General features: G+C 29.4%; 7 protein-coding genes across 13 annotated transcripts in view; 4 read left to right on the forward strand and 3 right to left on the reverse strand.

Moving 5' to 3' along the window:
- Positions 1-885, forward strand: part of LOC143192436 (uncharacterized) — a 55,441-nt gene extending 54,556 nt beyond the window's left edge. The window contains exon 32 of the mRNA XM_076397786.1: positions 467-885. Within this exon, the coding sequence (XP_076253901.1) occupies positions 467-739 (273 nt within the window). The 3' untranslated portion in view covers positions 740-885. The remainder of the gene's footprint in view (positions 1-466) is intronic.
- Positions 861-7,084, reverse strand: LOC143192454 (uncharacterized). Of its 3 annotated transcripts, none has more exons than XM_076397812.1 (6): positions 6,911-7,084; positions 3,160-3,792; positions 2,706-2,984; positions 2,544-2,645; positions 1,971-2,314; positions 861-1,888 (listed from the first exon to the last, which is right to left on the reverse strand). In XM_076397812.1, the coding sequence occupies exons 1-6, from the start codon at positions 6,966-6,968 to the stop codon at positions 1,829-1,831; spliced, it is 1,476 nt and encodes a 491-aa protein (XP_076253927.1). In that variant the 5' UTR covers positions 6,969-7,084; the 3' UTR covers positions 861-1,828. The 3 variants fall into 3 exon arrangements, with proteins under 3 accessions (XP_076253927.1, XP_076253926.1, XP_076253928.1); XM_076397811.1 differs by lacking the exon at positions 6,911-7,084 and adding an exon at positions 3,853-3,904 and having other exon boundaries at positions 1,744-1,888; XM_076397813.1 differs by lacking the exons at positions 1,971-2,314; positions 6,911-7,084 and adding an exon at positions 3,853-3,904 and having other exon boundaries at positions 1,744-1,888.
- Positions 7,085-7,368: 284 nt separating this feature from the next.
- rngo (DNA damage inducible 1 homolog rngo) lies at positions 7,369-10,727 on the forward strand. Of its 3 annotated transcripts, XM_076397818.1 has the most exons (7): positions 7,527-7,649; positions 7,727-7,939; positions 8,230-8,397; positions 8,507-8,761; positions 8,834-9,040; positions 9,090-9,305; positions 9,976-10,727. In XM_076397818.1, the coding sequence occupies exons 2-7, from the start codon at positions 7,822-7,824 to the stop codon at positions 10,191-10,193; spliced, it is 1,182 nt and encodes a 393-aa protein (XP_076253933.1). In that variant the 5' UTR covers positions 7,527-7,649; positions 7,727-7,821; the 3' UTR covers positions 10,194-10,727. The 3 variants fall into 3 exon arrangements, with proteins under 3 accessions (XP_076253931.1, XP_076253932.1, XP_076253933.1); XM_076397816.1 differs by having other exon boundaries at positions 7,369-7,939; XM_076397817.1 differs by lacking the exon at positions 9,976-10,727 and adding an exon at positions 9,516-9,660 and having other exon boundaries at positions 7,369-7,939.
- Positions 10,728-11,994: 1,267 nt separating this feature from the next.
- fand (Pre-mRNA-splicing factor SYF1 fand) lies at positions 11,995-15,724 on the reverse strand. Of its 2 annotated transcripts, none has more exons than XM_076397804.1 (10): positions 15,651-15,724; positions 15,281-15,412; positions 14,538-15,222; positions 14,103-14,474; positions 13,809-14,037; positions 13,221-13,752; positions 12,788-12,969; positions 12,569-12,731; positions 12,386-12,509; positions 11,995-12,326 (listed from the first exon to the last, which is right to left on the reverse strand). In XM_076397804.1, the coding sequence occupies exons 2-10, from the start codon at positions 15,326-15,328 to the stop codon at positions 12,097-12,099; spliced, it is 2,565 nt and encodes an 854-aa protein (XP_076253919.1). In that variant the 5' UTR covers positions 15,329-15,412; positions 15,651-15,724; the 3' UTR covers positions 11,995-12,096. The 2 variants fall into 2 exon arrangements, with proteins under 2 accessions (XP_076253919.1, XP_076253918.1); XM_076397803.1 differs by having other exon boundaries at positions 15,647-15,709.
- Positions 15,725-16,541: 817 nt separating this feature from the next.
- LOC143192451 (uncharacterized) lies at positions 16,542-18,917 on the forward strand. The gene is made up of 3 exons (XM_076397809.1): positions 16,542-16,911; positions 17,013-17,512; positions 17,621-18,917. Exons 1-3 carry the CDS (start codon positions 16,690-16,692, stop codon positions 18,504-18,506), a joined length of 1,608 nt encoding a protein of 535 aa, XP_076253924.1. The 5' UTR covers positions 16,542-16,689; the 3' UTR covers positions 18,507-18,917.
- A 337-nt stretch (positions 18,918-19,254) lies between these two features.
- Positions 19,255-23,534, reverse strand: LOC143192447 (EF-hand domain-containing protein 1). The gene is made up of 11 exons (XM_076397805.1): positions 23,438-23,534; positions 23,017-23,370; positions 22,802-22,957; positions 22,588-22,751; positions 22,354-22,519; positions 22,131-22,300; positions 21,883-22,077; positions 20,778-21,020; positions 20,046-20,233; positions 19,754-19,990; positions 19,255-19,698 (listed from the first exon to the last, which is right to left on the reverse strand). The coding sequence occupies exons 1-11, from the start codon at positions 23,483-23,485 to the stop codon at positions 19,352-19,354; spliced, it is 2,268 nt and encodes a 755-aa protein (XP_076253920.1). The 5' UTR covers positions 23,486-23,534; the 3' UTR covers positions 19,255-19,351.
- Positions 23,535-23,727: 193 nt separating this feature from the next.
- LOC143192459 (NADH dehydrogenase [ubiquinone] 1 alpha subcomplex assembly factor 3) lies at positions 23,728-24,707 on the forward strand. Of its 2 annotated transcripts, none has more exons than XM_076397822.1 (4): positions 23,728-23,868; positions 23,923-24,046; positions 24,134-24,192; positions 24,309-24,707. In XM_076397822.1, exons 1-4 carry the CDS (start codon positions 23,816-23,818, stop codon positions 24,643-24,645), a joined length of 573 nt encoding a protein of 190 aa, XP_076253937.1. In that variant the 5' UTR covers positions 23,728-23,815; the 3' UTR covers positions 24,646-24,707. The 2 variants fall into 2 exon arrangements, with proteins under 2 accessions (XP_076253937.1, XP_076253938.1); XM_076397823.1 differs by having other exon boundaries at positions 23,731-23,868; positions 23,926-24,046.
- The last annotated feature ends 248 nt before the right edge of the window (positions 24,708-24,955 follow it).

Below are 24,955 nucleotides of genomic sequence, written 5' to 3' on the forward strand. Positions count from 1 at the left end.
CTAATACTATATGATGCTATAAAATAAAATGACATATGCGTCAAATTATAACATTGCATACAACCTAGCGACATCTGTTGAAGAAACCGGTAATTACTTAATTAATAATATTACTCATACACTTCAATATTATAAATATGTTTTCTAATAAATCTAATTACACATCTAAATATCAAATCACAATGTCAAATACCCCAGACATAATGAATTAACAAGCCACCTACTAAACACCTACTATTGAAGTATGATAATATAAAATAAATATGTCACAATGCATCGGCTTTCCTAGTTAATCGGATGCTTCAACAGCAGCTAAAAAAAATCAAATGGTTCATTTAAAGTTGTTCAATTTTAGCATGACATTTTAAAAATAGTAATCAGTCCCTCTACGTTTCGAAATTCATGATTTATTCACTCATTTCTTTTTAATTATCTGTCGGGTTAAATTTTTCTATATTTTTTTCAGACCTTAATTATAAGAAAACCAGAACCTGGATGCAGATGGAAACACGTGCAAGTGAATAAACTGGACGAACAAAACAGAATCAACAAATCGATGCTAACAAACAACCGTATAATTCGACCCCAGCTGAAAGATCACATCCAGACTTTCGAACGTAGAATATCCGAGATGCATCAGCAAATGCGTACAACCCCAAGAATATTTTCCGAAAGCCGTCTGCCATCCCACCTTCGAAATCATCGGAGGAAAGAATTCTTTAGGTGGAACAGAAAATAATTTTGATACTACTATTTAGAATATGTTAGAAACTGCCATAAATTGTCTTTTTGATAAATTTTACTAATAATCTTGAGTTGCGTTCATTGATACTTACGACTATTTTATATATAAAAACACATTTTTAAATAAATATATTTGGTAAAGCATTCGTCTTTTGATCTTACATGAATTTAATTAATTATGACATTAAATGTTCATTTTGCGAGTGTTAACAAATCAAAATACAATAATTGCAATTACTTAAAATTAAATATACTAAAAATAAAGTGTATAGTAGTTATATTGCCTTACTTTATTCTTTGGCTCCTTGAATTTTCTCTTGAGTTTTAGCAATAATGACTAAAATAGAACATGTTTCAATATGATAAGAATATCACAATTTATTTTAATTAATCAATACAATCTAGCGTAGTAATTTCTTTAAATAATAAATAAACAACAAACAAATATTACTTGAGAAATCTTGAGAAACACTTTTAATGAGAAAAGCTAGCTTAATGTTAAATTCTTATAAGCCTTGAACTTATTTTCTTTCCTCATTCACCGATATTCATCTACTGATTCTCTAGCCGGATTGCAGCATCCAGAGTTATATTCACCTACCACCAAATATATAGCTGACCAGATATACAGCTGCATGCTATTTCATAGAGTTCATAGAGAAATATAATTTTTCATATCTTTATATACATCAGCAATATCAACAAATGTATTAGAAATAGAAAATAACAGAGAATATTTATCTAACACTATTCCCCTACATCATCAAGCATAAGTAGTAAAAGAATAAGAGGAATAATAAGAAACGCTAGAAGAAAATTTCTATTTATGTAATAATTTTTTTACAAGCTGATATTTTCAAATAATTACTTTGTTCTAGCAGGTTAATAAATCAGCGAGTTAATATTCCCTTTGTACATTGTTGTATATAAATCACTGAACTCAATAAATCTGATAAATTATGGAATAAGTAGAAAATTACGGAACAAATCAAACAATAATTAAACTAATATATATGTATTACAAATGTTAATTTTTAGTTACAAGCATGTTATAAAGAAAAACAAGCAAAAGCATTAAATATTATCAATTTGGTAACAATTGTTTGTCATCTGTCTTTGTTTCAGTTACTTCTTCGTTTAGCACCTATAACAAAAATGGATTTTAGATCAGATTATTATTTATCAGCAACTAAATATCTGTAGTAATAAAGTAAAGATACACTTACACAGTGAGCGTGAAAACTACCATGCCATACTCCATTTATACCACAGATAATACTAAAATCTTTTCCAGCACGTTTATAACCATCTGGACAAACTAAAATACACTTAGTCCCAACGCTATTCCTCACTCTTTTTCTTCCTTTTGGATTGTAACTTTGAACAGCGTGCTTCCTTGAACATTTATAATAACCCAGCGTAGGTGGATATAAAGGCTTACAGGTTGTTTTAGCTATAGCAGCATCATTTTGTAAATCAGATGCTTCCAAACACTGATATGTTCCTTCTAAGTTTAAGCAACCGTGAGAACAACTTTTCTGTATTTCTTCCATTTCACATTCATTTATGTCTATAATATTAATATACATGAATAATTTATTAATTAAACAAATATATTTAAAAAATTAATTGTTTATTATTTATTACTATTTATTTTTAGACCTTATTATAGATTTAGATTATTTATAAGATTTATTTTATTTTATAACTATTTATTACTATGTAGAATATTTATTGCTGATCTTTTATTTATTTATATTAATTTAAAATTAAAAATATGTATATAAAAAATAACTTACCAAGACATGATTTGAAATCAGATGATAGCTGCAACCCATCAGGACATGAACAGAAAGATTTCCCAAAGGCATTGATACATGTATGGGAACACCCACCATTATCTAAACAAAAGAAAAAACAGCAAAATTAGCTCAGATAAGGTTTTTTGATATAAAACTCACCTATAGCACATTCATCTATATCGACACAAGTATGTAAATTAGTGGACAACTTGGTTCCTCTTAAACGATTACAATTACATTTATACCCGCCAAAAGTATTTTCACAAGAATCTTGACATGGCCCGTGCCCATTTCTGAGACGACATTCGTTAATATCCTCGCAGGATTTTAAATTAATGCTCAACCTTAAGCCGACTGGACAGGAACACTTGTACGATCCAATAGTATTAATACAAATTGCTTCACATCCCCCATTCTTTTCTAGACACTCATCAATATCTTAAAAAACGCTTATTAAATATCCTAGCAATTTTAATGTTAGATATTTTAGAAGTGGCGAATGCGCCAGGTACATACAATAATATCTGAAGGATTTTCTAATACAATAATTCTACATCCGGACAATTATCATCATTAATGTTAGTTCAAAATTGACCATGTAACACATACTTACCAATGCAATTTTTTCCATCAAGACCCAATTTGAATCCTTGAAAACAAGCACACTGTTGAATATCACCGGGTAAACATAAATGTGCACAACCCCCATTCAATTTACCACATCGTGAAGATGAATTGTTATGGTCAGGTTGAGGCAACATAGGCTTAACTAAATTCCCAGGTTCAAATCTCATCTTCTTATCTTCTTGAATAAATAGGATATCTTTGGAGATTTTGCTACTAATCGGTCGGGCTACTTTCGAATTGTTGTTCCTTTGCTTCTTGCGTCGTCTTCTTCTTCTTTTCTTTAATTTTCTTTTGATGACCTTTTGAGTCGTTACCACATCAGGCTGTCTCTGTGTAGTGTTTAAGATCGCAGGGGATTTTAGTTTCTTTCTTCGTCTACGAGAAGAAACAGGTGTAGATGTTGGAGATACACCGCTTATATTATCTACAGGTGAATTGGCAGATAATGGTGAGACAGTAGTTGATTTCAATTTTCGTCGCTTTTTTTTCTTTTTTCGTAAAACTGGTTTAATTGTCGTTTCATTTATTGTTGTGTTGCTACCGGCTACTGATATAGTTGATTGTCTAGTTTCTAGAGCATCACTTAATACTTCAACCAGTTGAGTTTGATGAGCATATTCTAAAAATACAATACTTATGTTACAACTATTCAAACTACTGAATATTTATTTATTTTTACGATGTTTAGTAGCCATGACTGTCAAGTAACTAGGAACGCTATAATAATGAAATTGTTCCATAATCAACAAAAAATAAATTGAAAACAATAAAAAAACATTATATCGTCATAATGAATAGTAAATATTGCATTTTACTTTATTTCCTTTTTTAAAACATATTAGAACTGAAAAAACGGGAACCAATAATAACTCCAACTGAGTAAAATGTTGGGACGCCTTAACTGTAAGAAATGCAATGAAATTAGTATCAAACGACAAAAACCATTAGTCTAAATATAGAAATACTCAACTGCATTTCATCTATGATCCATATGTGAATATTGCTATCGCGACGTACAAGCGCTAATTAAACTAATCACAAAAAATAATTAACAATATAAAAAATGATGGTATATGTCGAGTCAGAAAACTTATTTTTCTATAATAAATTAAAAAACTCTTTAATCAAATATTTAATCTTTGGCAATAAATTACTTCACACCCATAGTCAAATCATTAATAAAGGAACAAATCAAAGCCTAAACAGGGAAGGAAATATGATTAGTCTTAATAAGAATTAATGATAACGGCTCTCTAATGCGATTAGGTAATAATAAGGCATTATTCCCACACGACGTAAATCGATTTTAACGTCCAGCATATCAAATGTAACAATTGATCTTAATTTTTTTCTAATTCGGTGTTTAATCTGAACTAATTCATTAAAAAGGTCACGGTTTTTAAGCTTTGATAATAAATGTTTTTTTGCATTGCACAGATTTCTCACTACATTTAACTAGTTACATAAAAAAACATAGTTCCGATAACTGATAAAAATTAATAACACTGATTTTATATAGTTTTTCTCATAGTCTTCAGTTTTTCTTAAGCTGAACTGAAGAACAGTCCCCTTTGACGATTGACATTTTTCACAATACGTCAAAATGCAAATATACAAGGTTTATACAAAATAATATAAATATCTGATATATACACAATATCTATTTATTAATAAGGTGCTCGTCACTATTTGTAGACCGACGAATAGATTCATAGATGGTTTAACTTTCCGACAGAATGGTGTCCCAAAATTCTTGTACCAAAACATACGTCGATTGTTTCAGTGATGTTAGAGATTGATATCTACTACTCGTTCTCTGCTTTAAAATTCCCCATAACGGTTTAATTATGTTGAGGTCTGGGATTGTACTAGCCAAAAAAGATGCTTGATGATATTCTGATATTGCTCAAACCCAGGCAAAACAACATTGTTTTTGGAAAAACATTGTAAAATTTGCCTAGACGTTTACCTTATACAGTAGTAGATGAAAAAAAGTTACAGTATTTGAAAATTAAAAATTCTAATCCCAGCGCAGTAGTCAAGGCGACAGGACAGGCCAACGATTCAGAGAAATGTATGTTTTGAGTATTCTATTCTGTAAAATAGTTATATATAAATATATAAAAAAGTGATATATAAATATAGTTACAAGAAATAAATATAGTTCATATAGCCGGCTTGGTTGACGCAGTGTTAAAGGCGATAGGACGGTCCACCTACTGTTGCGATAGTCGCGGGTTTGAATCCTGCTGGGGCATGAATGTACTTCACGTTTGTGATCGTAATTGTAAATGCTTTTAGAGAAGACAGTGGAAAATACTACAAAGAATAAGCATCCCAGTCACGCCAGTGATTGGGATGAGTAAGACCGGATCTCTTCTGGGATGGTCTCTAAGTTGATCACTGGTCAATCATTAGGGTTAATGCCAAGTACCGTGGTTCGGAGCCCACGTTAAACAGTAGGTCCAGTCCGGATAAAACCCTCATTAGTAAAAAGGAGACTTTAAAATGTATCAAAAAAAATTATATTAATAACATTTAAAAAAGCACACTTTTACTCTATTTATACATTTTTCTTATATATCTTATAACAGGGAACCTACCCTATTCGTTAAACATTATTCTTTGTGCCTACCACTTCCACACGAAAAATCAAATCAAATGATGATAACAGCAATTGGACGACAAATTTTTTGAATATTTAATACCATATCTAATAAATAATTATTAGCCAATATTTTTTTCTTATTAAAATATCCTCAGTGATGGTCAAATTATTATTTGGAAATATTTATTTAACACATTTTCACAAGTGTCTGTAAACTAATAACCAGTAGTTACTTAATGAAAAAGGAAATTGTCTTCGATATAAAAATAAATGACAATTTCTCCGTGGGATTTCAACAGAGATATTTTTTCACTACACAAATTGAATTCTTGTTTCAAACCCAATTATAGACAGACAATAGGAAATAAACGATTAAATCAGCTTACCAATACATTTTTATTTATTGTTATGTCTTCAAATATCACACTGTACTGAAATTTATGATTTCCATGTATAGAAAATGTTAGACGGGAGCCCGTTATACACATATTAAAATGTTTTCGGGATGATCGTTCAGGCCTACGTGGTATATCCATTTATTTTTCACCTGCCCACGATTTAACATGGTGCGTAAATTATCAAATAAAAGCTGAGAATGACCAAATTGATTAGAAATTGACGGACGATATTTGTTTATTTTTATCGTTGTTATGGTAATATAAAATATATACAAAGTGTTAGTAAATTTTAACAATGAAAAACGATAAAGCCAAAATATTTATGAAGATATCACGCTTAGAAAAAAATAAAACAAAACTAGACATAAGAATAAATAGAAGTAAAATATAAAAGGATTAATTCTGGAATGTGTTGAAAATGCATCAATTAATACGTTTTAACTTACAGCTAACGATACAACCAAAAAACTGATAAAATATTATATTCAAACTTATGCAGAATATGCCTAAGCTATATCTTCAATACTTCATGCAAACTCTCATATAAATTTCATAATGAATGAAACTAAAAATATTATTAAATGATCTTTTAGAGTTTGAAATTTGCATTTTCTATAAACCCATAAAAGTTATAGAAAGTTGTTAATATTTTTGTATATATAAAACAATATTTAATTGATATAAAATATATAGGAAATAGTATTACATTATATATTAAATCACTAACATACCTGAACATAATAACAAGATAAAAAATGCACATAAAATGTTATAAATAAAAAAATTCATATCACACTGTAAGTCAATTATTCAAATATGATCTCAATTCGGAGCTCTATCGCGTCTATACTTTGCAAGATTTTTCGCGTCTAAGCCTATTTAAAACGACATGTCTTGGTTAAAATATTTAATAAGGAGAGAGAAACAGAGAGAGTTTAACTAAGATTGAATGATCCGGGCCATATATATATGAATATTTAATAGAATCATTGATGATTCAAAGGCAATAATCTAAATGATCAATTCATAAACAATTTTAGCAACGGAATATTTTGTTGTCTTGGTATACATGTTCAACAGTTTTTCAATTTGTTTATTTATTAATAGCCCTGCCAAAGCTTTTATTTTTTTATTTATCTATTTATTTCAAATTTAAATTAAATAAAACTAAATACAAATATACCTAGGCAACCTATAAAACATATTGAATAGTAACAACATACATTTTGGAAGATTAATCTGTGTTTGTTAAAATTGAATTTTTAAATAAAATACTAACCTTTCTTATGGTTTTGTGCAAATTTAAAAATAGATCCTTTGTTCTTAACTGGAACAAAGAAAAATATAATTAATCCTTGCACTTAACCAATGTTTCTCGGCAGTGATTTGACATTTTACATTTGAGAAGTTTCGAAAACAATGCTTAAATAAAATTTACAATAACAAAGTGCTTAATATAAAATCGAAAAAGTAATAGTGTTAAAAATATATATATTTAAAAATGAAAGTAACTGTGACTACTTTAACCGATTTCATATTTGTATTAGATGTATCTGAAGACTTGGAATTAGAAAATTTTAAAGCATTTTGTGAAATTGAATCCGGTTTTCCGGCGTCAGAAATTGTTATAGCCTTTAATGGAATGCCCTTGATGGACAATAAAAAATCTTTAAAGGATCATGGTATTAGGGACGGTGATGCAGTGATTTTACAGCATATGTATTCAAGATCTCAAAGTAGTATGGATCAACAACAATCTGGTATGAGAAAAAATAATAATTAGTCCTAAATATATTTACAAACTACACATCTTTTGAGCCTCACATAAGATACCTCATATTTAACTAATATAGTCTTAATCTTTACTAACCTGAAATTTGTGCCAAAAAAAATAACGTTTTTATTGAAAATGTTTATTACAAAGATATCATTATCATATAATATATATATATATATATATATATATATATATATATATATTTAAGGATTTTAAGCAATTTACTATTCTTTTGTAGTTACATATCTTATGTATCATAACATGTTTTCTTAGTTTCCAGCTTCGATTTTAGTAACATTGAAGTACCAAATAATGCCAGAAATAGATCTGAAGATGACCCTGTGTTAATTAGAGACATGTTCCTAGCAAATCCTGATCAACTAGCTTTATTAAAGCAAAATAATCCTAGACTGGCTGATGCTCTTCTTAGTGGCAATATTGGTATATTTGTTACTTTTCCTTTTAACTATTTTAATCACTATATATATATACATATATATATATATATATATATATATATATACATATATATATATATTTAATGTTGTAGAAAATTTTGCATCTGTTTTGAAAGAACAAGTAAAAGCCAGGCAAGAAAGAGAGCAACAAAGGCTTAGAATGGTGAATGCAGATCCATTTGATACTGAGGCGCAAAGACTGATTGCTGAAGAAATTAGACAAAAAAATATTGAAGCAAATATGGAAGCTGCTATGGAATATAATCCAGAATCATTTGGAACAGTTGTTATGTTATATATTAATTGCCATGTTAATGGATACCCTGTCAAAGCTTTTATTGATTCAGGTTGATATAACTACATACATTTTTGTGTCTAAATGTGAGAATATATGTAATTTACTATACGAATTATTATAGGTGCTCAAACAACTATAATGTCCAGCAGATGTGCAGAAAGGTGCAATATAATGAGATTAGTTGATACAAGATGGGCTGGTATAGCAAAAGGGGTTGGTATTCAGAAAATTATAGGCAGAATACATATGGTTCAGATACAAATTGAAAATGTTTATCTTACAACAAGTTTTTCTGTACTAGAAGAACAACCAATGGACATGCTATTAGGCAAGTTTGGTTTTTTAAAGGTTTCACTTAAATAATATAATTTATCTAGGTCTTGATATGTTGAAAAGACATCAATGTTGTATTGACCTTCATGCAAATGTACTAAGAATAGGAACAACAGGCACTGAAACACCATTCTTACCAGAAAGTGAGCTCCCAGATTGTGCAAGACTGAGCACAATATCTGACGAAGATGTTATTCAGAGATCTAAAAAGGAAGCTGAAGATAGAGATTTGCAAGCTGCATTGAACAACAGTAGACAAGGTTTGTACTTATATTGAAAATAACATACTCTAATTGTAATTAAACTAATATATTCAAGTATGAATTAATTACTTATATTTTTATAATCATCTTTCAAAAAATGCTAAAGTATTATAGTAGTCACTTTACTTATTAGAATTGTTATAATTGTTTTATGAAAGATTTTATTTTAAATGGCTACTGTATACTTTTTTAATATCAACTTTTTAGAGAAAAGAAGGAATCCGAATGATGGTTCTCGTCGACCAGAGAGCCGTAAACAAAGCCGTAGCCAAAAACATTCACATCAAAAATCTATTAATTAATTTTGTTCTGTTACTATTACATTTTTATTATTATATCTTTATCTAATGTTGACTTTATTTATTTTGTGTCAAATAAGAGAGATCAATTTGGTATCAAAATATAACTTGAGGATTCATTTGTTTATGTGATGTCCAATCTTCTTTAAAACATATTCAGGGGTTGAAAAAGATGTTTATCAAAAAATGTTGATAAAACATAGAAAGTAATAATAAAATATTGCAAAAAAGAGCAATTTAATGGAATAGATTCGATATTAAAAGAGAAAACGACTTTCAAGAGTATTCGCCTCTACAAGTATGATTAACAGTCTAAAACAAATATATTTCAAAGAAACAAATTAACCAAAACTGTTTTACTGTTTCAGCTGCATCATCTAGTACCGCACCTCAATCCACTTCAACGGCAACTACTAAAAACACTTCCAACACAATTTTACCTACAGATCGATTCGCTGATAGTGATGTCGCGGATTTAATGAAATTAGGGTTCGCTAGAGACCAAGTTTTGTTCGAGCTTCGTAGATTTAACGGAGACAAAACTCAAGCAACTGCGGCGCTCTTCGCCAAGTCTCTCAAATTTTAGATTTCGTTGATAATAATTTTTATATGTAAACTCACCCGTGAATTGCAATTAAGTAATAGAATTTTATACAGTACTATTCATATTACCAAAATGGCAAAACAGCATATGGAAGTATTTTATACAAGCATTTTTATAAAGTTTTTATCTCTATTTTTGTTTTAATGTAACAACAAAGTTTATATACAAATATAATAATTTGTGCATGTTTTGCCCTTTTGGGTTATCAATCTTATATTAGTCAAGAATGTGCGTTAAAAACGAATACATTTTTTCTACTATACAGACGGTTATTTTCATATATTACCTCTAAATTCAGATGCTTTCTTATAAGATATTTTTAAAATGTACTCACATATCCCAATGTGTTGGTGTAGCTAATTCTCAGGGATTAAAACCTAGCTTGCCTTTCTAAAGATATTTTAAAAGAAAGCCAATTTATAGGCTTTTATTAAGTACAGGTTGTTTATCGTATTATTTACACGTTACATTTTTTGTTGGGTTGGTTTATTTTAAACATTAAATTATAATACAAAATATTTTTTGTTTCATATTAAGTACAAGTTTCCCATTTTTTACCCATTAACTTACACAATACTATAGTAGAATTACACTAGGTTCTACATAGTAGGTTCACTCGTTTCACTGTTACCAATGTTCAAGATACCGAAGGTTCAAACCCCACTGGGTCATGGGTGGTTTTTTCTATTTTGATATAATTTTAGTGAAAAAATAATCGTTAACAAACAAATGTATTTTTGAATAAATGGTTACATGAATGAAAACTGTTTGTGATATTAACAGTTCATTTAATTTCAACAATGACCTGCTCTTGTTAAAAAATACTTACACAAAGCGTTTAGTAAGATTGGAATAAATAAGAAAAGAAAATAAAACGCCATGATACTTTCATGTAAGATGCTGACATGACAATGACAAATGGAAAATTAGAAACTCTAATATCTGCTCTAAAACAAGTAATTGAAGAGGTACCGAAGTATAAAGTAAATATAAAGAAATATGTTTTTATTTGATAGGGCCTTTTGATTCCATAAATAGTGGCTTCCAATAATGAAGGATCGCGCATATCAACTCAGCTAAGATAATAAAAAAGAGAAAGGAAAAAATTATAATAAATAAATAAAATCGGGTAAGACATATTTCTGTATATAAGAAAAAGATAAGTAGAAATACAATAAGATGGAAAGTGAAGGGAAGGCAAATTTCAAAAGAATAAAAACTGAGAATGACTAAAAAAATATAAGAAACTTGGAAACAAACAGGAAGAAAACAAAAACATGTCAAGGCAAAAATCACATGTGATGGACATATTTAAATAACTGGGAGACATAGTATCAAAAAGTGGAGGTAGGAATAAAAGATAAAATAACAGAGCTAATATTTCAAAATAAAGTGATGTTTTACAGAGAATGTTAATGAAAAAAACAGGAATAATAAAAAATATATATTAAGAACCATACTAACAATAAATGAGATTAGAAATAAATATAATGTATCAATGCTTGGGGCACGTGATGTTGCCAGAAAACCAGGACAGAAAAAATTTGCAAATTTAATAAAAGCGATGACTCCAGTGGGAAAAACGATGACAATTTTGGATGAATTGAAATATCATTTGTTGGAGATAAAAACCTCATAAAGGGTAATCCACTCCAAAGATTCTAGAAAGTTTTTTAGAAGCGACATTTCCTTTCGTGGGATATTAAACCATTTATTCATTTATTCAATATCATACTAACAACGTTTCAAACAAACATCTAATTTAATTAAATAATGCATGTAATTACAAACTGAACTATGATAACTTTATTAGAAATTCAAAATTGCTAATATAATGAAATGTTCAATTCATAAAATGGCCAAATTAAAGGCCAAAAAAAAAGTTTTAATCATCATCATCCTCATCTTCTCCTGTTTTTTTCAAACTACCAAATACTTCAGATGGAATGCTTTGCTTCTCAAGAGGTACTTCAACTTCCGCATCATCATCGTCATCCTCGTCATCATCGCCAATATCAATTTCGTCTGGATTGACTACTTTATCTTTCTTGTCCCCTTGGGTTTCACCTCTGACAAACATAATATTTCCTGTTCTGGAGCCTAATCCTGAAGACCCTATCAATACAACAAGAGTTCATAAAATATACAACTAATTTAAAACTAGATATACATACCTGCCATCTCCACTGCTCTGGCTTCTAGAAGTCGCATACCATCCTTTTCCCCTGGTGCTAAATCAGCTGTAGTACCAGTGAGAGCAGCAGCAGAACTTAACATCTGTGCTGACATCATATTTACCTGAAATAATAGCATTTATAGCTACTTGGAATACTTTATATGAATACTATATAATTTACCTGTGTATTATACATGGCCTGAACGCTTCGTTTAATTCTCAACATTTCTCTCATAGTGTCTTCATTACCATGTCTAACTTCAAATTCTTTCCAAGTTTGCCAGAATTCTGCCGTTACCCTTGGGTCACAAATTTGGCTACAATAATCATAAATGGCGCGAGCTCTGCAACAAAATTGAGGATTAAACAAAATGTTGTTAAAGTTTAATAATGGATTTACCTATCGATCTCTCCAAGTTTCGTTTCCATATCAGCAAAACGTAAGCACATATCTCTTGTTTTGTCATCTGGTAGGACCTCAATTGCCTTTTTGTAAATTTCTCTGGTTTTTGGTATACCGTAAATTTCCGCTGCTTGTTTAATATAAATATTGAATACCTCAAACATCTCTTTTTCAGGAACCTTTAAATCAATAGATTTATCAATATATATTTTATTAGAAAATATATTTAACAATCAAAAGTTTTAAAAAAGCTACAAATATGGTAAAAAAATATCTCAAAAGAAACTTCTATCAATCAAAAACTGGCCAAAACATTTGTGGACGCTACTACAACACTGAAAAGTCCAGGACCAGGATTAAAAGAACTTTTTTCTCTAGTATTATAAATGATTTTCTTTTGAGACACCTTGTATATTAAATACATTCTTACCGCTTTTGTTGCTCTTTCATAGACCGCCATTGCATGTCTAGCCATGCCATGTTCTTCTTCAAGTTTAGCATATAATAAATATAAATTCTTTGCAAACTGAGGCGGACATTTCTCCAAACACTGTTCAAATAAATCTCTAGCTCTTTCTAATTTTGTACCTCCATATCTTTTTAGAAACTTAGATAAATAGGTATTCCAAATATCATAAACATTGGGCCACTTAAACAATGATATTCCTTTTTCATATGCCCGGAAGGCCTCCTCAAAATAGTTATTCTCTTCCAAAAAGACACCATAATTAATAATTATTTGAGGTGTAGCAATTTTTAAGTCAATTATTCGATCATAAACTGCTTTACAAGACTTAAAAGTACCAAAACTCTCTTCTAAATCTGCATACATAGACCAAACTTTCAGTGATTTATACAATCTGTCTTGCACTGTTTCAGAATCGTCATGGTAAGCAACTTTTCTCGCAGGCAGTGTTGTTGCCCTGTGCATTAATTTTAAAGCTTCTTCATAATTTTCATTCCTAAAAATGTAAAAATGTCTATTTTGCAATATAATTTGGATAAGCTTGATACCAACCTTATTTCCATTTCTGCCCATTCACACCACACAGAAGCTAAATCATCTACTTTTACATATGATACCTCAATAGCTTTTTCAAAAATAGTACGGGAATCATCAACTTGGCCATTTTTTTCATAAAACTTAGCAAACTCGACCCACAATGTATGCAATTTTCCCACAGCTAATCTAGGTTCAACAGTTTGTACAGCTTCCGTAAAAGTATTTATGATTTCATGAGGTTTTCCTACAAACCAAAACTGATTAATAACACCAATTTAACAATATCATATTCAACTTTAATTTAAATACCTTCATAAAGCTGAACACGTTTATGCCACTCTTGTACATTATGAGGATTCTGTCTTAATAACACTGAGTTTAAAAGTAATAATCTACGTTCCATAAGATTTTCAAATCTTGCTAATTTCAAATCTAAATCAATATTTACATCTTCTGTCGGATTACTTATCTTTGAAACCTGTTCCATTCTTTTACTTAAACTCAATTCTTCAAATTGTGCATAGGCATCAAAAACTTGTGTAAAATCACGAACTGTTGTTACTGTTTGAATAGCTTCCTCATAAATATCTCTTGCACGATCAAAAAGTCCACTTCTAACATAATAGTTAGCCAATGAGTTCCACAAATGCCCCAACTGATCAGTATATCTTCTTAGACCTCCTTAAAGTAAAAAATATAATATTAAAAAGACTATAATCCAAAATAATTTAAATGCATATATACCTCGAATAATAGCATCAACATTTAAAGATTGTACTTTATCAGGATTATTTGATATCAATTCACATAATTCATTCCATAACTGATGTTTTGATTTGCCATACTGAGATACAAAATTTTCATCATTAACTATCTTTCCTAAAATAATAGCAGCCTCATCTAATCTGCCAACACTATTTAAATAATCTACATATTCTTCTGCATTTTCTGGAGATAACTTCAAATATCTTCTAAATACCCTAACAGCAGTTTCAGGTATATCATGCTTCTTGACAAAATCTAAGTATAATGGCCAAATTCGATGATGTTGTGTTACAGGCAATGCTCTTAATGCTCTATCAAATACTTTCCTGGTCCTAGTTATTTTATTTTGATCAGTTAAAAATGTACAATAATCCATCCAAATTCTAGGCATTTTATGCATAAAAACCAATGCTCTTTCAAAAGCATTATTTACTTCTTCATAACCTGGATCTGTTATGCATCTGTTCTTTATTTGCTGCCTTCTGGTTCTTAGATAATTATACCAAAGTTTGTATGATCCTGGCAGTTCTTTTAAAGCTCTTTCATAAATTAAATTTACACCATATTTAGGGGCCTTCTTTTTATGATCAATATATCGTAACCAGTGTTTAACAGAATAAGGATTCCTTAAGATTTCTTCTTCATAGGGCAAATCTTCATCTGTCTACAAATAATAAGTAATAAACTACAACAAACAGCAACGATTGTGAAGAAATACTCACAAAAACAATTTCCATTGGGATATCTTTAATAGGTTCTTTTATTGGCATTTTAATTATCAATAAGAAAATGTAATTAAAAAACAGAAACAATAACAAAATATTAATTTGAAACCTAAAGACACAGCAACTAACCTAAAATATTTAGTACTTAATTAATGAAAACACTAAATAATATTTATATGTTTTTCGACTATGAGTTATTTTAGCGAAATATATCGATTAACTAAAAAAACTATATTTTAAATGCTCCTTTACATTTAATAAATAAATATATGATATATAAGCATATTCAAAGAAGTTTTTAATTTAATTAATTTTTAATATATGAAAATATATGCATAGAGGAGTTCTCTAATATATATGTACCTACAAACAAATATACAAAATTAAAATAAAATATTCTAATTGCTGGCTTGGATGACGCAGTGGTTAAGGGAGCAACACTGTCCTATTGTTGCTATTAGGGATACATAAATCAAATCCATATATCGATATTTTCTGAAATAAGTATTGATATTTTTGGTCGTAATTTTTTGCCCGATATATCGATATATTGATACTTTTTTAGCCGATACTTTTCGATATTTTTTCAGTATAAATTAAATATTATAAACTATTATTTATATTTTATGAAACTACTACCAATACTACTACTTTTTTAGAAATTTAGAAATAATGTATATTTTTTAGGCTATTAGTTCGCGGCTAGAGCGGTAAAGCTCCAGCCAAATGAAATTAATTGAACCAAAAATAGGGACTGAAATAGTACATAGTAAAAAGTAGTCAAATCAGTGGGATGAAAATGTCGATTGAGAGTAGTCGATAATAAAAAGTGGTCAATAAATAAACAGTCGATAGTCGTTTCCATTGATCCCAACGCTAGTATTAGTGTAATTATTCTATGACCCCTATATAAATCCTAAAGTACATATATATACAAGATACAATATAGAAATCATAAAATAAAAAGGCTATATAATAATTATAATTACCCCCTGTAATAGTACATTTTAATTTATTTACATAATAATGATAATAATAAAACTAAATGAATTCACATATAATTGATTAATTTAATTGTATATAGTAAATGTAATTTCTTTATGATCCTATTGGATAATTTTAAATTCATTTATTGATCGTTTATTGTAACCTATAGAATCCAAAGAGGGTAATCATAGAAAAATAATGAAATAATATGGTAATGAAAAAGTAGACCCACAGCACTATAGAGATGACAGTCTTAAAATATAAACAGTGTAGAATTGACAGTGATGTGGTTATAACCAAAATTCAAATAAAAGGTAGAAGTATTTTAAGTGTAAATCACAAAATATTGAAGTCTGTATATTTTGTGGTGTATATGTATAATAGATATAATTTCGAAATTGTGCTTTAATATTACAAACATGGCAGCAGACGAAAAACTTGATTGGATTTATAAAAACGCCAATAGCTTGGTTAATAGAGAGGATTATTTACTTGGGAGAAAAGTAGATAAAGCCCTAGAACAACTCAATGACGATGAAAAGGAAAAAAAAATTGTTCTTCCGACTCCAAAAAATCATGTAGAGCATGAGTGTATCCCTCCATCCATCAGAGATTTCAATAAAATTGTACAAGCAGAACAGGTTAGTTATAGTATAATATGTTATTATATTAATTCTTAATATTACATTTATAATGTAACATTTTATTATATACACATTTCTAATTCTCCTTTTTTTCATAGGTTGATCTCTCGGCTAAACTTCAAGAGGATCCATTAGTAACTATAAGAAAACGGGAAGAAGAAGCTCGAAGAAAGTTCTTACAAAATCCAGTGCAATTAAAGAAGCTGCAGGATGCACTTGAGCAACAAGAAAAGAAGAAAAAGCAAAAGTCAAAACCATCAGATCTTGATGAAAAAATAAAAGAGAAAATTAAATTCTTAAAGAACTCTGGATCAGATAAAAGAACTAAGAAAAAGGAGAACAAAGATGCATTAAATACAATTTTAATGCACAAATTTAATGCTCTTAAAGATAAATTGTCAGATAGTGACTTAAATGATATATTAAATGGTAAAATTGATAGTAGTAGTGATGAATCTGTGGAGAAAAAGAAAAAGAGGAACCACAAATCAAGTGATAGTAGCAGTAGTGATTCTGAAGATGAAGGATATTCAAAACATAAAGTAAAGACACATAAAAAGGTGAATAAAAGTAAGAAAAAAGATGTAGACAAAAATAGGTAGGTAAAAAAATATCTTTAAAATTTAAGAATCATCAATTTATTCTGTACTTTGTAAATTTATTTTATTTATAATAATGTGTCTAATAGTTTGTTTTTTGGTTTAAGAAAAATGTATAAGCACTCTAAGGACAAAGTGCACAGGAGGAGTAGGAGCAAGTCACGAAATAGGTATACCAGTAAACATAACTCATCGAGAAAGCATTGTTCAGAGAGTGACTCTAGCGATTATGATAGTAAAACTAAATATTCTTCAAATAAAAATAAAGACATGTATAAAAGGGCGAAGCATAAAACACAATCAAGGGATAGTTCTGAAGAAGGATTATGTAAGAGATATAGAAAGAGCAGTAAAGATAATAGTGAAAAAGATCTTGATGAGAAAATAATGGAAAAATTGAAAATGCTGCGTCAGGCCACAGAAATATCAACAAAGGAAAATACCACATCAGGTTCTAGTCATGAAAATGTAAAAAGAATAATGCTACCAGAAAAACCAACCCATCTGATTGGTTGCACTAATTCTAATAACTCATCTAGTTCTGATGAAGACAACAGGGTAAATGGTGATTCAGAAGAAGAAAAATGCCAAAAACGGAGATTTGGATTAGTATCTGCAGATGGTAAAAAAATTACTATGGGAAAAACAAATAAAGCCCTAGTTGTGAATACAAAAATTAAAAAAGCAAATGTGTTAGTTAAGCCAGAGAAAAAGGTGATTAAAAAATTAACAGAAGAGGAAAAAGAAAAATTAAGAAAAGAAATGATGCAGAATGCAGAAATAAGAGATAAGGAGAGAGAAGAGAATCTTAGGAAGTATAGAGAAACTGAAAAAGAAGAAGATACTAAAATAATGAAATATGACACTACTATCATACATAATCAGTTAATGAAAGCAGCCAAACATACATCTATAGAGGACAGAATTAAATCAAATCTAAACAATATTCAAAGATCATCCAAACACATGAGTACTAATTTTTCAAAACGGTGACTGTAACTTAAGTTTTAAAATAATAATTCGATGTACTTTATTTGTAAAAAAATGTATCATTTATAATAAATAGACTTTTTGTACAATTTCAACTCAATTTATACTATTTCAACAATATTGAAAGATTATCCAGACACATGAGTACTAATTTTTCAAAATAGTGGCTGTAATTTAAGTTTTAAAATAATTCGATGTACTTTATTTGTAAAAAAGATGTATCATTTATGATAAATAGACTTCTTGTACAATTTCAACTCAATTTATACTATTTCAACAATATTCAAAGATCATCCAGACACATGAGTACTAATTTTTCAAAATAGCGGTTGTAATTTCAATTTTAAAATAATTCGATGTACTTTGTAAAAAAAAGTATCATTTATGAAAATAAACTTTTTTATACTATTTTAATTTTGCTTATATTGTTTCCCTAACGATTATAGATACAAGAAATTGTAGATAAATATGGTATATATAAGTATTATTCATTGATTCAAGAAGTTAAAAACTTTATTAGCGATGAAGTGTATTTCGACCTGAAAATAGAATGTCTTGAAAATTTAACGGTTAGTTTTATTTAAATTTAATTTTTTAAATTTAAAGTTAGTTATTATTAACGAAGTTAATTTTTGGTTCAAATGTGTCCACCATATAATTAAGCATTATGCAATAAAATATTGAATATATATTATACCACACATTTATGTAAAGCTATACAAATTCACATTTAGAAAGGATAACAACGAAATTAAAACAGTATATTTATTGTAAAAAATAACAATATAATAAGCAAGAAGAAAGATAGAAACAGTTTCCACCACAGCTGAGACGTTCTCACATTCCAATCAAGAACAATCTTTTGAGTAATCGGTGCAATCACAATGGGTTTTCTCTTTTTTTAAATTGCATAAATCGTTTACATCTTTCGCACATCTTTCATTGTCTTCAAATCTAACGGTTTTTTGTTTCATTTTACAAGCTTCTGAGGGTATATCTGGTGGCGTGACCCGTAGAAACCTTTGTTTTTCTTCCGTCTCATTACAAGGCATATCTTTACTTGGAGGATCGGTGCATACAATGGGATATCTTCCATCGCATATCTCTTGTTGATCTTTTAGTACACCGGCGTAATATTTTTGTACGATTTCTTCAGGAGTATCAATATGTTTCGGAGTATAAGATGTATATTTACCTATTAAAATGTAATGTATAAAATAATTAAATAATACTTATCAAATATATTCTACCTTCAATTTCTTCAGTACACGATAGATCTTTAGCCTGTCCAATATAAACAGGATATGCGCATTCTTTGTTAACTGGTAATACTCCATACGGCGGAACTTTATATGTATGTTTGATCGAGTCTTCGTATTCCTGTAGCAGTTTATCCTGCTTCTGTTTATCTTTTTCGGAATGTGTAGATTCCTCAGTAACATTAAATTCCCTCAAGCATTTTTCAAAATCGGTTGTTCTCCTGTCATCTTAATTAAGACTCAAATATTTTTTTAAAATATAAAAACAAATAATATTTCTAACCTATTACTCCTTCATCCGATTTCTTCTGAGCTTCTAGATTTTCCTTCACCAAATCGTCTATGTCATCTTTCAAGTATCCTTGGCTAAACATCCAGTTTCTCATATTCTCAATAACTTCACAAGGAAATTTACTAGAATTTTCTTGCATATAACGATAGACATATAGATCTGCCCCAGTTATTATAAATCTAGAGAAGTAATAAAATGTAATAAGTACACAAGGAGAAAGATAGGATGTACATTCAATGCTTGCACAGAAATCGAAAATTTCAGATTGGTGAACTTAAACTTACGAAGAGAGAACTATGTAAAACTTCTACACTGAACTTTATTGTCAACTTAAGATTTCATAAACGAACAAATCTAATTAGAGCAGGAAAAAAACTAATGCTAAAACACCAAGAGACATTGAACAGTCCTAGAACTGATGATATGGGCTATCTCAATCAGAAGAAGGTTCTAATTGAATGGAATCAAATATTTGTCAAATTGAATCAAATAGACAATGGCTATTGTGAGTCTATAACAAATGATTGTAAGTAGAATATCAGGGAGTGGTTGGTTTGACGTCGTTCGCTTTTTTATCGAATATATCTAAAAATAACTATAATTCTGTCTAAGATTATCTATTAAAAATAAAAATTGACTAGTAAATGCGAATAGTTCAAATGAAATCATCACTCAATTATATTAATCCTACAAAGAATATTAATCAATATAAATATGTAATACCTTTGTCCATACACCAAAATTGTTGCACCAATGTAAAAATCGACAGGGGTGTACAATTCTGGATTCAGTGCGTCAGAGCCTGGTTTTATCAACAACGTACTTCGTAGATATTTGCCTCCGAGAATTCCCGAATTACGAATCGGGGGTTCTTGAATTTTGCAGGAGCCATCAGACAAGGAATATAACAAAATAAATCTACGAATGGTATCCTCAGGGTGCACAGCATCCATTTTCATTTCATATCTAAAAATATGTTAATAATATTGCTCCCAATAAAATCAACACTATACCAAGTGTACCGGTTAAAACAAACTACATAATATTTGAGAAAATGGAAAATTGTATTTATTCAAAGTATTGGCCATTTAATTCTATACATCTTGCCCGTCTGCAATTTATGGATGACATTCCAAAAAAATGGTTTGAGCAGAACCATTTATCGGGCCATTTATTAAATTATTCGAAATTGCCGAAGTGCTACTCTGCAAGCGCATGCCCATTACAATATAGTGGCATTAACAATATACCACGGCACTCTAGTATCACCATGACCAAAACGATTTGGCCTTGGAGTCGATCGGACGGCTTCGCCAATTGATAACCATGATTTTTTGCGCTTAGGATTTTCAAAATAAACCCATTTTTCATCACCCGCACATCACTATTCGATGCAAAAATTACTTCCGATCATATCTTTGAAGCAGCATTTCACAGGTTATTTTTCGACTTTCATTAGCCTGTAATTAAATTGAAGTGGCACCCATCTTTCCTTCTTTTGGATTTTCACTAATCATTTCTTGAGTCATATTTAAGGATTCTATCATTTTTTTTTGAATTCGGGTTGAATTTTCATCAATACATAACTCTTGCAGTTTCGCATCTTGAGACTTTTTCGGTCTATCAGAACGTTATTTGTCTAACACATCGAAATCACCACTTTTAAATTTTCGAAACCACGGCTCAAAGCTCAAGGTTTCAAAATCAAAATCAAAACATATATTTCAAAATCATAAAATTGCTTATTTAAGGTTAGCGATATCTGTTAAAAAACCGGTAATGACTTTCCGGTGCACCTGGTATATGCAGTTTTAATTTAAAATAATACCTTAAATGTTTGTTTGCATTTACAATTTGTTTTATCACATCTTTTCTTGGCGGTTTCGGAATAAATGTTAGGGTATTCTGAAGCGAATCTTCCAAACTACCCAAACCATCGTGCGGTGGAATTTGTGGCGGACTCACAGCTGGTTGGGGTTCTTTGATATCGATAGCTGGTTTTTGTTCTATACCCAAAGCAGCTCTAAACAAACGATTTTTTGTTATGATCATCAAATTCTTGAATTGGCCACTCACCTAAAGTAATTTCGAGTGAATTTATCACAATCATACAACATCATATCTCGCCCTAACACAAAAATTGTGTTTCCAATCAAAAAATCCTTGGGTTGATAGTACTCAGTCACTTCGGCGTCACTCTTTTCAAGATAAATTGCTGGATATGTCACAGGTGTATCAGTGTAAATCTAAAGCGCACTATTACATATATTAACCATTAAATAATATTACAGTTTTTTACCTTTGGTAATTTAGTTTTTCTCAATAAAACTGGATAAGGATCTCTACCACTATTTTCTTCCTGTACATTTTTTACGCACACTGTATCGTCAGAAAGAAAATACAATATTTCAAACTTCATGAGCTCGCCGAATTCATTTTCTCTATCATCCCAAGCTGCTTTAAACCTAAATTAATACAAACCATTGTGCACACCTATTATTTAGATATGCTTTAAGATATCTTATTTTAATACTTTAAAATTTTCCCATCATATTCCAAAAATCGTCTTAATTTATCATCGGCTGGGGGTGTTTTTGTAACTTTCGGCATAGTTTGTAGTTGTCTATTTACAGTATATGGGTCATGGGGCATTTCCTCAGGATCCGCCATATCTAATCCTTGACTTGCCATAAATTCCTTATTAAAAATGTGTTGAGTAATAATTTATAAAAAAAAAGTTCAATTACCCTAGTGAATAAATCACAATCCACAGTATGATAAACAGTGCCGTGGAATGCAAAGTCCTTCCCAATAGCAAGATCTTTCCAATGCCAAAAGCTTCCGTCATCATATTTAGGAATTTTACTTCTCCTCACAATTTTCCCCTGTAGCAAACCACTATTCTAAATACAAAAGTGCACTTGTAATGTTAATTTTAAGTGGTTTTCTTTAGTTTTAATACCTGTACCCGAGGTTCTATAACTGTAATAGTATCATCTTCTAAAAAGTATATAATATTTACTGGCCTCACGCGATAAAATTCCAGAGGCGATTCTACAACAGACTGTTTAAAGAATGCTTTAAATGTTAAGCATTTCTGATCATAAAGGGCATAATGAGGCAAGAACTGAGGTAGTGGTTTTGTTTTACAACGTCCATAAGTTAATGATGGATCGTAACGAATTGGATCATTACCACCGATATGTTTTACCGAATTTGAGTCAAGTTCTTTGTTACCAATTCCACTATAGGCGATCTTTGGAATTTTATATCCATTGTTTATGTTAAACGTTTGGGAAAGATGAAAATTCGAAATCTGTAATATTTAAAATATAGTCTATACATAATATATATTTTCAACAATAACATAATTAAATTATTACAGTGGGATCTCGAAACGAAAATCCTGGCAATTTTGGAAGACCAGACATATTTTTATACTATTTCAGAATTGGAATAAAAAATATGGCAAAACTAAATCAAATTGATAAAACAATGGTTACCTAGGATACCAAATAAAAAACTATTGTTAAAAATATAAAAAAATTAAATATCAATCATTTAATCAATATTTTAAAATCTTGTATAAATATTGCTTTTTATTTATAATTTAATAATCATACTGAATTATATGATATCAGATATAGGCAACCTTAAATACACCAGTGTTCCAGTTAAATTCATCTATCCTTCAATTTTGTAATAAATAACCTCAACGCTATAGCACAGATTTTTAATAAATATTATACCGCAATTCAATAATGATAAAACTTTCGTTAAATTTAAGTAAACGATTAATTAAAACTACTTTCAGGTATTATCATAGATTTTTTATGAAGGCCAATTTATTTAGTATTTTTAATTTTAGAAGAAATGTATCATTAACTAATAAATTGCGGGTCTCCCGTGTATATGAAGGTGAAGGACAAACAACTGCTCATATTTTGAATAAAGATGAGGAACTTGGTCTTATGATAGATGCTTATAGTGAGGTAATTTATTCGGAACTTAAACTGTGTCCGAACTCAGTATAATCCATTCAACTGTCTTTCTACTGTTAATATAATCATTTATTTTAGGTTGGATTTAGACTTAATAATAACATAACAATATTAGGTCCAATGGTAATATTCCCAAGGTATTAATATAGCAATTAAAATTAACAAAATTTAGACAAGTGCTATTTTACTTGAATTATTTCCAAATCATTATTCCAGTGTGAAAAATGAAATGCTTACATTAATTTTTTTGCAGATCTGTTTTATCTTGGAACATTGAGGGTATTAAAGATGTTAATGAAGACTCTTTTAGCTTATTTCCTGTTCTTGAACCAAAAATAGATATAATAGTCTTAGGAACAGGTGACAAAGTAGATAATTATAATTTCTTTGAAAACTTGAGAAAATTTTCAAACAAGTACAAAATTGCTTTTGAAATTTTACCCACTGAAACAGCCTGCCCTACTTTTAATTTTCTCAATGCTGAAGGAAGAGCTGTAGTTGGTGCAATGATACCACCAACAACCTTTATGTATGGTCTAGATGATGAACTAAACACAAATCTTAGGTACACTAGTATATTTTCAAATTAATATATCACTTTATTGTAAATAAAATTTAATTTTATGTTTAATAAATATTATGTGCTGTAAAATGTTTCAATTTATATTGCGGTTTGGTATATTTTCCAGTCTTAATAATTCACATGAATTAAACTACAATAAATACAGAAATTTTAATTATTTATTGGTTTGAAAATGAAAAATAAATGATGTTATAATCACCTGGTAAAATATTTTTACAATAAAAACTTTTAAGGATCTATTCACTATGTGACGTTAAAAAATTGTATGTACAAAATGTTATCTATTAATAGACCTTAAAAATAATTTGTACAGAAAT

Source organism: Rhynchophorus ferrugineus, unplaced genomic scaffold (genome assembly GCF_030347505.1).
Source record: "Rhynchophorus ferrugineus isolate W39M unplaced genomic scaffold, kcgeb_rfMv2 rfM3, whole genome shotgun sequence".
Taxonomy (NCBI): domain Eukaryota; kingdom Metazoa; phylum Arthropoda; class Insecta; order Coleoptera; family Curculionidae; genus Rhynchophorus; species Rhynchophorus ferrugineus.

Excerpts from the sequence above, each read along its gene's own strand:
- LOC143192454 (XM_076397812.1), bottom strand. The coding sequence starts at position 6,968 with ATGAATTTTTTTATTTATAACATTTTATGTGCATTTTTTATCTTGTTA. Across the intron at positions 2,985-3,159 it reads TGATGGAAAAAATTGCATTG|ATATTGATGAGTGTCTAGAA; the intron begins GTAAGTATGTGT and ends GCGTTTTTTAAG. Across the intron at positions 1,889-1,970 it reads GTAGTTTTCACGCTCACTGT|GTGCTAAACGAAGAAGTAAC; the intron begins GTAAGTGTATCT and ends TTTTTGTTATAG.
- rngo (XM_076397816.1), top strand. The coding sequence starts at position 7,681 with ATGAAAGTAACTGTGACTACTTTAACCGATTTCATATTTGTATTAGAT. Across the intron at positions 9,041-9,089 it reads ACCAATGGACATGCTATTAG|GTCTTGATATGTTGAAAAGA; the intron begins GCAAGTTTGGTT and ends TAATTTATCTAG. Across the intron at positions 9,306-9,975 it reads ATTGAACAACAGTAGACAAG|CTGCATCATCTAGTACCGCA; the intron begins GTTTGTACTTAT and ends TTACTGTTTCAG.
- fand (XM_076397804.1), bottom strand. The coding sequence starts at position 15,328 with ATGCCAATAAAAGAACCTATTAAAGATATCCCAATGGAAATTGTTTTT. Across the intron at positions 14,038-14,102 it reads ACGTGTTCAGCTTTATGAAG|GAAAACCTCATGAAATCATA; the intron begins GTATTTAAATTA and ends TTTGGTTTGTAG. Across the intron at positions 12,510-12,568 it reads AGGCCATGTATAATACACAG|GTAAATATGATGTCAGCACA; the intron begins GTAAATTATATA and ends CTATTATTTCAG.
- LOC143192451 (XM_076397809.1), top strand. The coding sequence starts at position 16,690 with ATGGCAGCAGACGAAAAACTTGATTGGATTTATAAAAACGCCAATAGC. Across the intron at positions 16,912-17,012 it reads AAATTGTACAAGCAGAACAG|GTTGATCTCTCGGCTAAACT; the intron begins GTTAGTTATAGT and ends TTTTTTTCATAG. Across the intron at positions 17,513-17,620 it reads AAAGATGTAGACAAAAATAG|AAAAATGTATAAGCACTCTA; the intron begins GTAGGTAAAAAA and ends TTTTGGTTTAAG.
- LOC143192447 (XM_076397805.1), bottom strand. The coding sequence starts at position 23,485 with ATGTCTGGTCTTCCAAAATTGCCAGGATTTTCGTTTCGAGATCCCACT. Across the intron at positions 22,958-23,016 it reads TTATAGAACCTCGGGTACAG|AATAGTGGTTTGCTACAGGG; the intron begins GTATTAAAACTA and ends TTTTGTATTTAG. Across the intron at positions 22,520-22,587 it reads TATGATGGGAAAATTTTAAA|GTTTAAAGCAGCTTGGGATG; the intron begins GTATTAAAATAA and ends GTATTAATTTAG.
- LOC143192459 (XM_076397822.1), top strand. The coding sequence starts at position 23,816 with ATGATAAAACTTTCGTTAAATTTAAGTAAACGATTAATTAAAACTACT. Across the intron at positions 24,047-24,133 it reads TGATAGATGCTTATAGTGAG|GTTGGATTTAGACTTAATAA; the intron begins GTAATTTATTCG and ends CATTTATTTTAG. Across the intron at positions 24,193-24,308 it reads CCAATGGTAATATTCCCAAG|ATCTGTTTTATCTTGGAACA; the intron begins GTATTAATATAG and ends ATTTTTTTGCAG.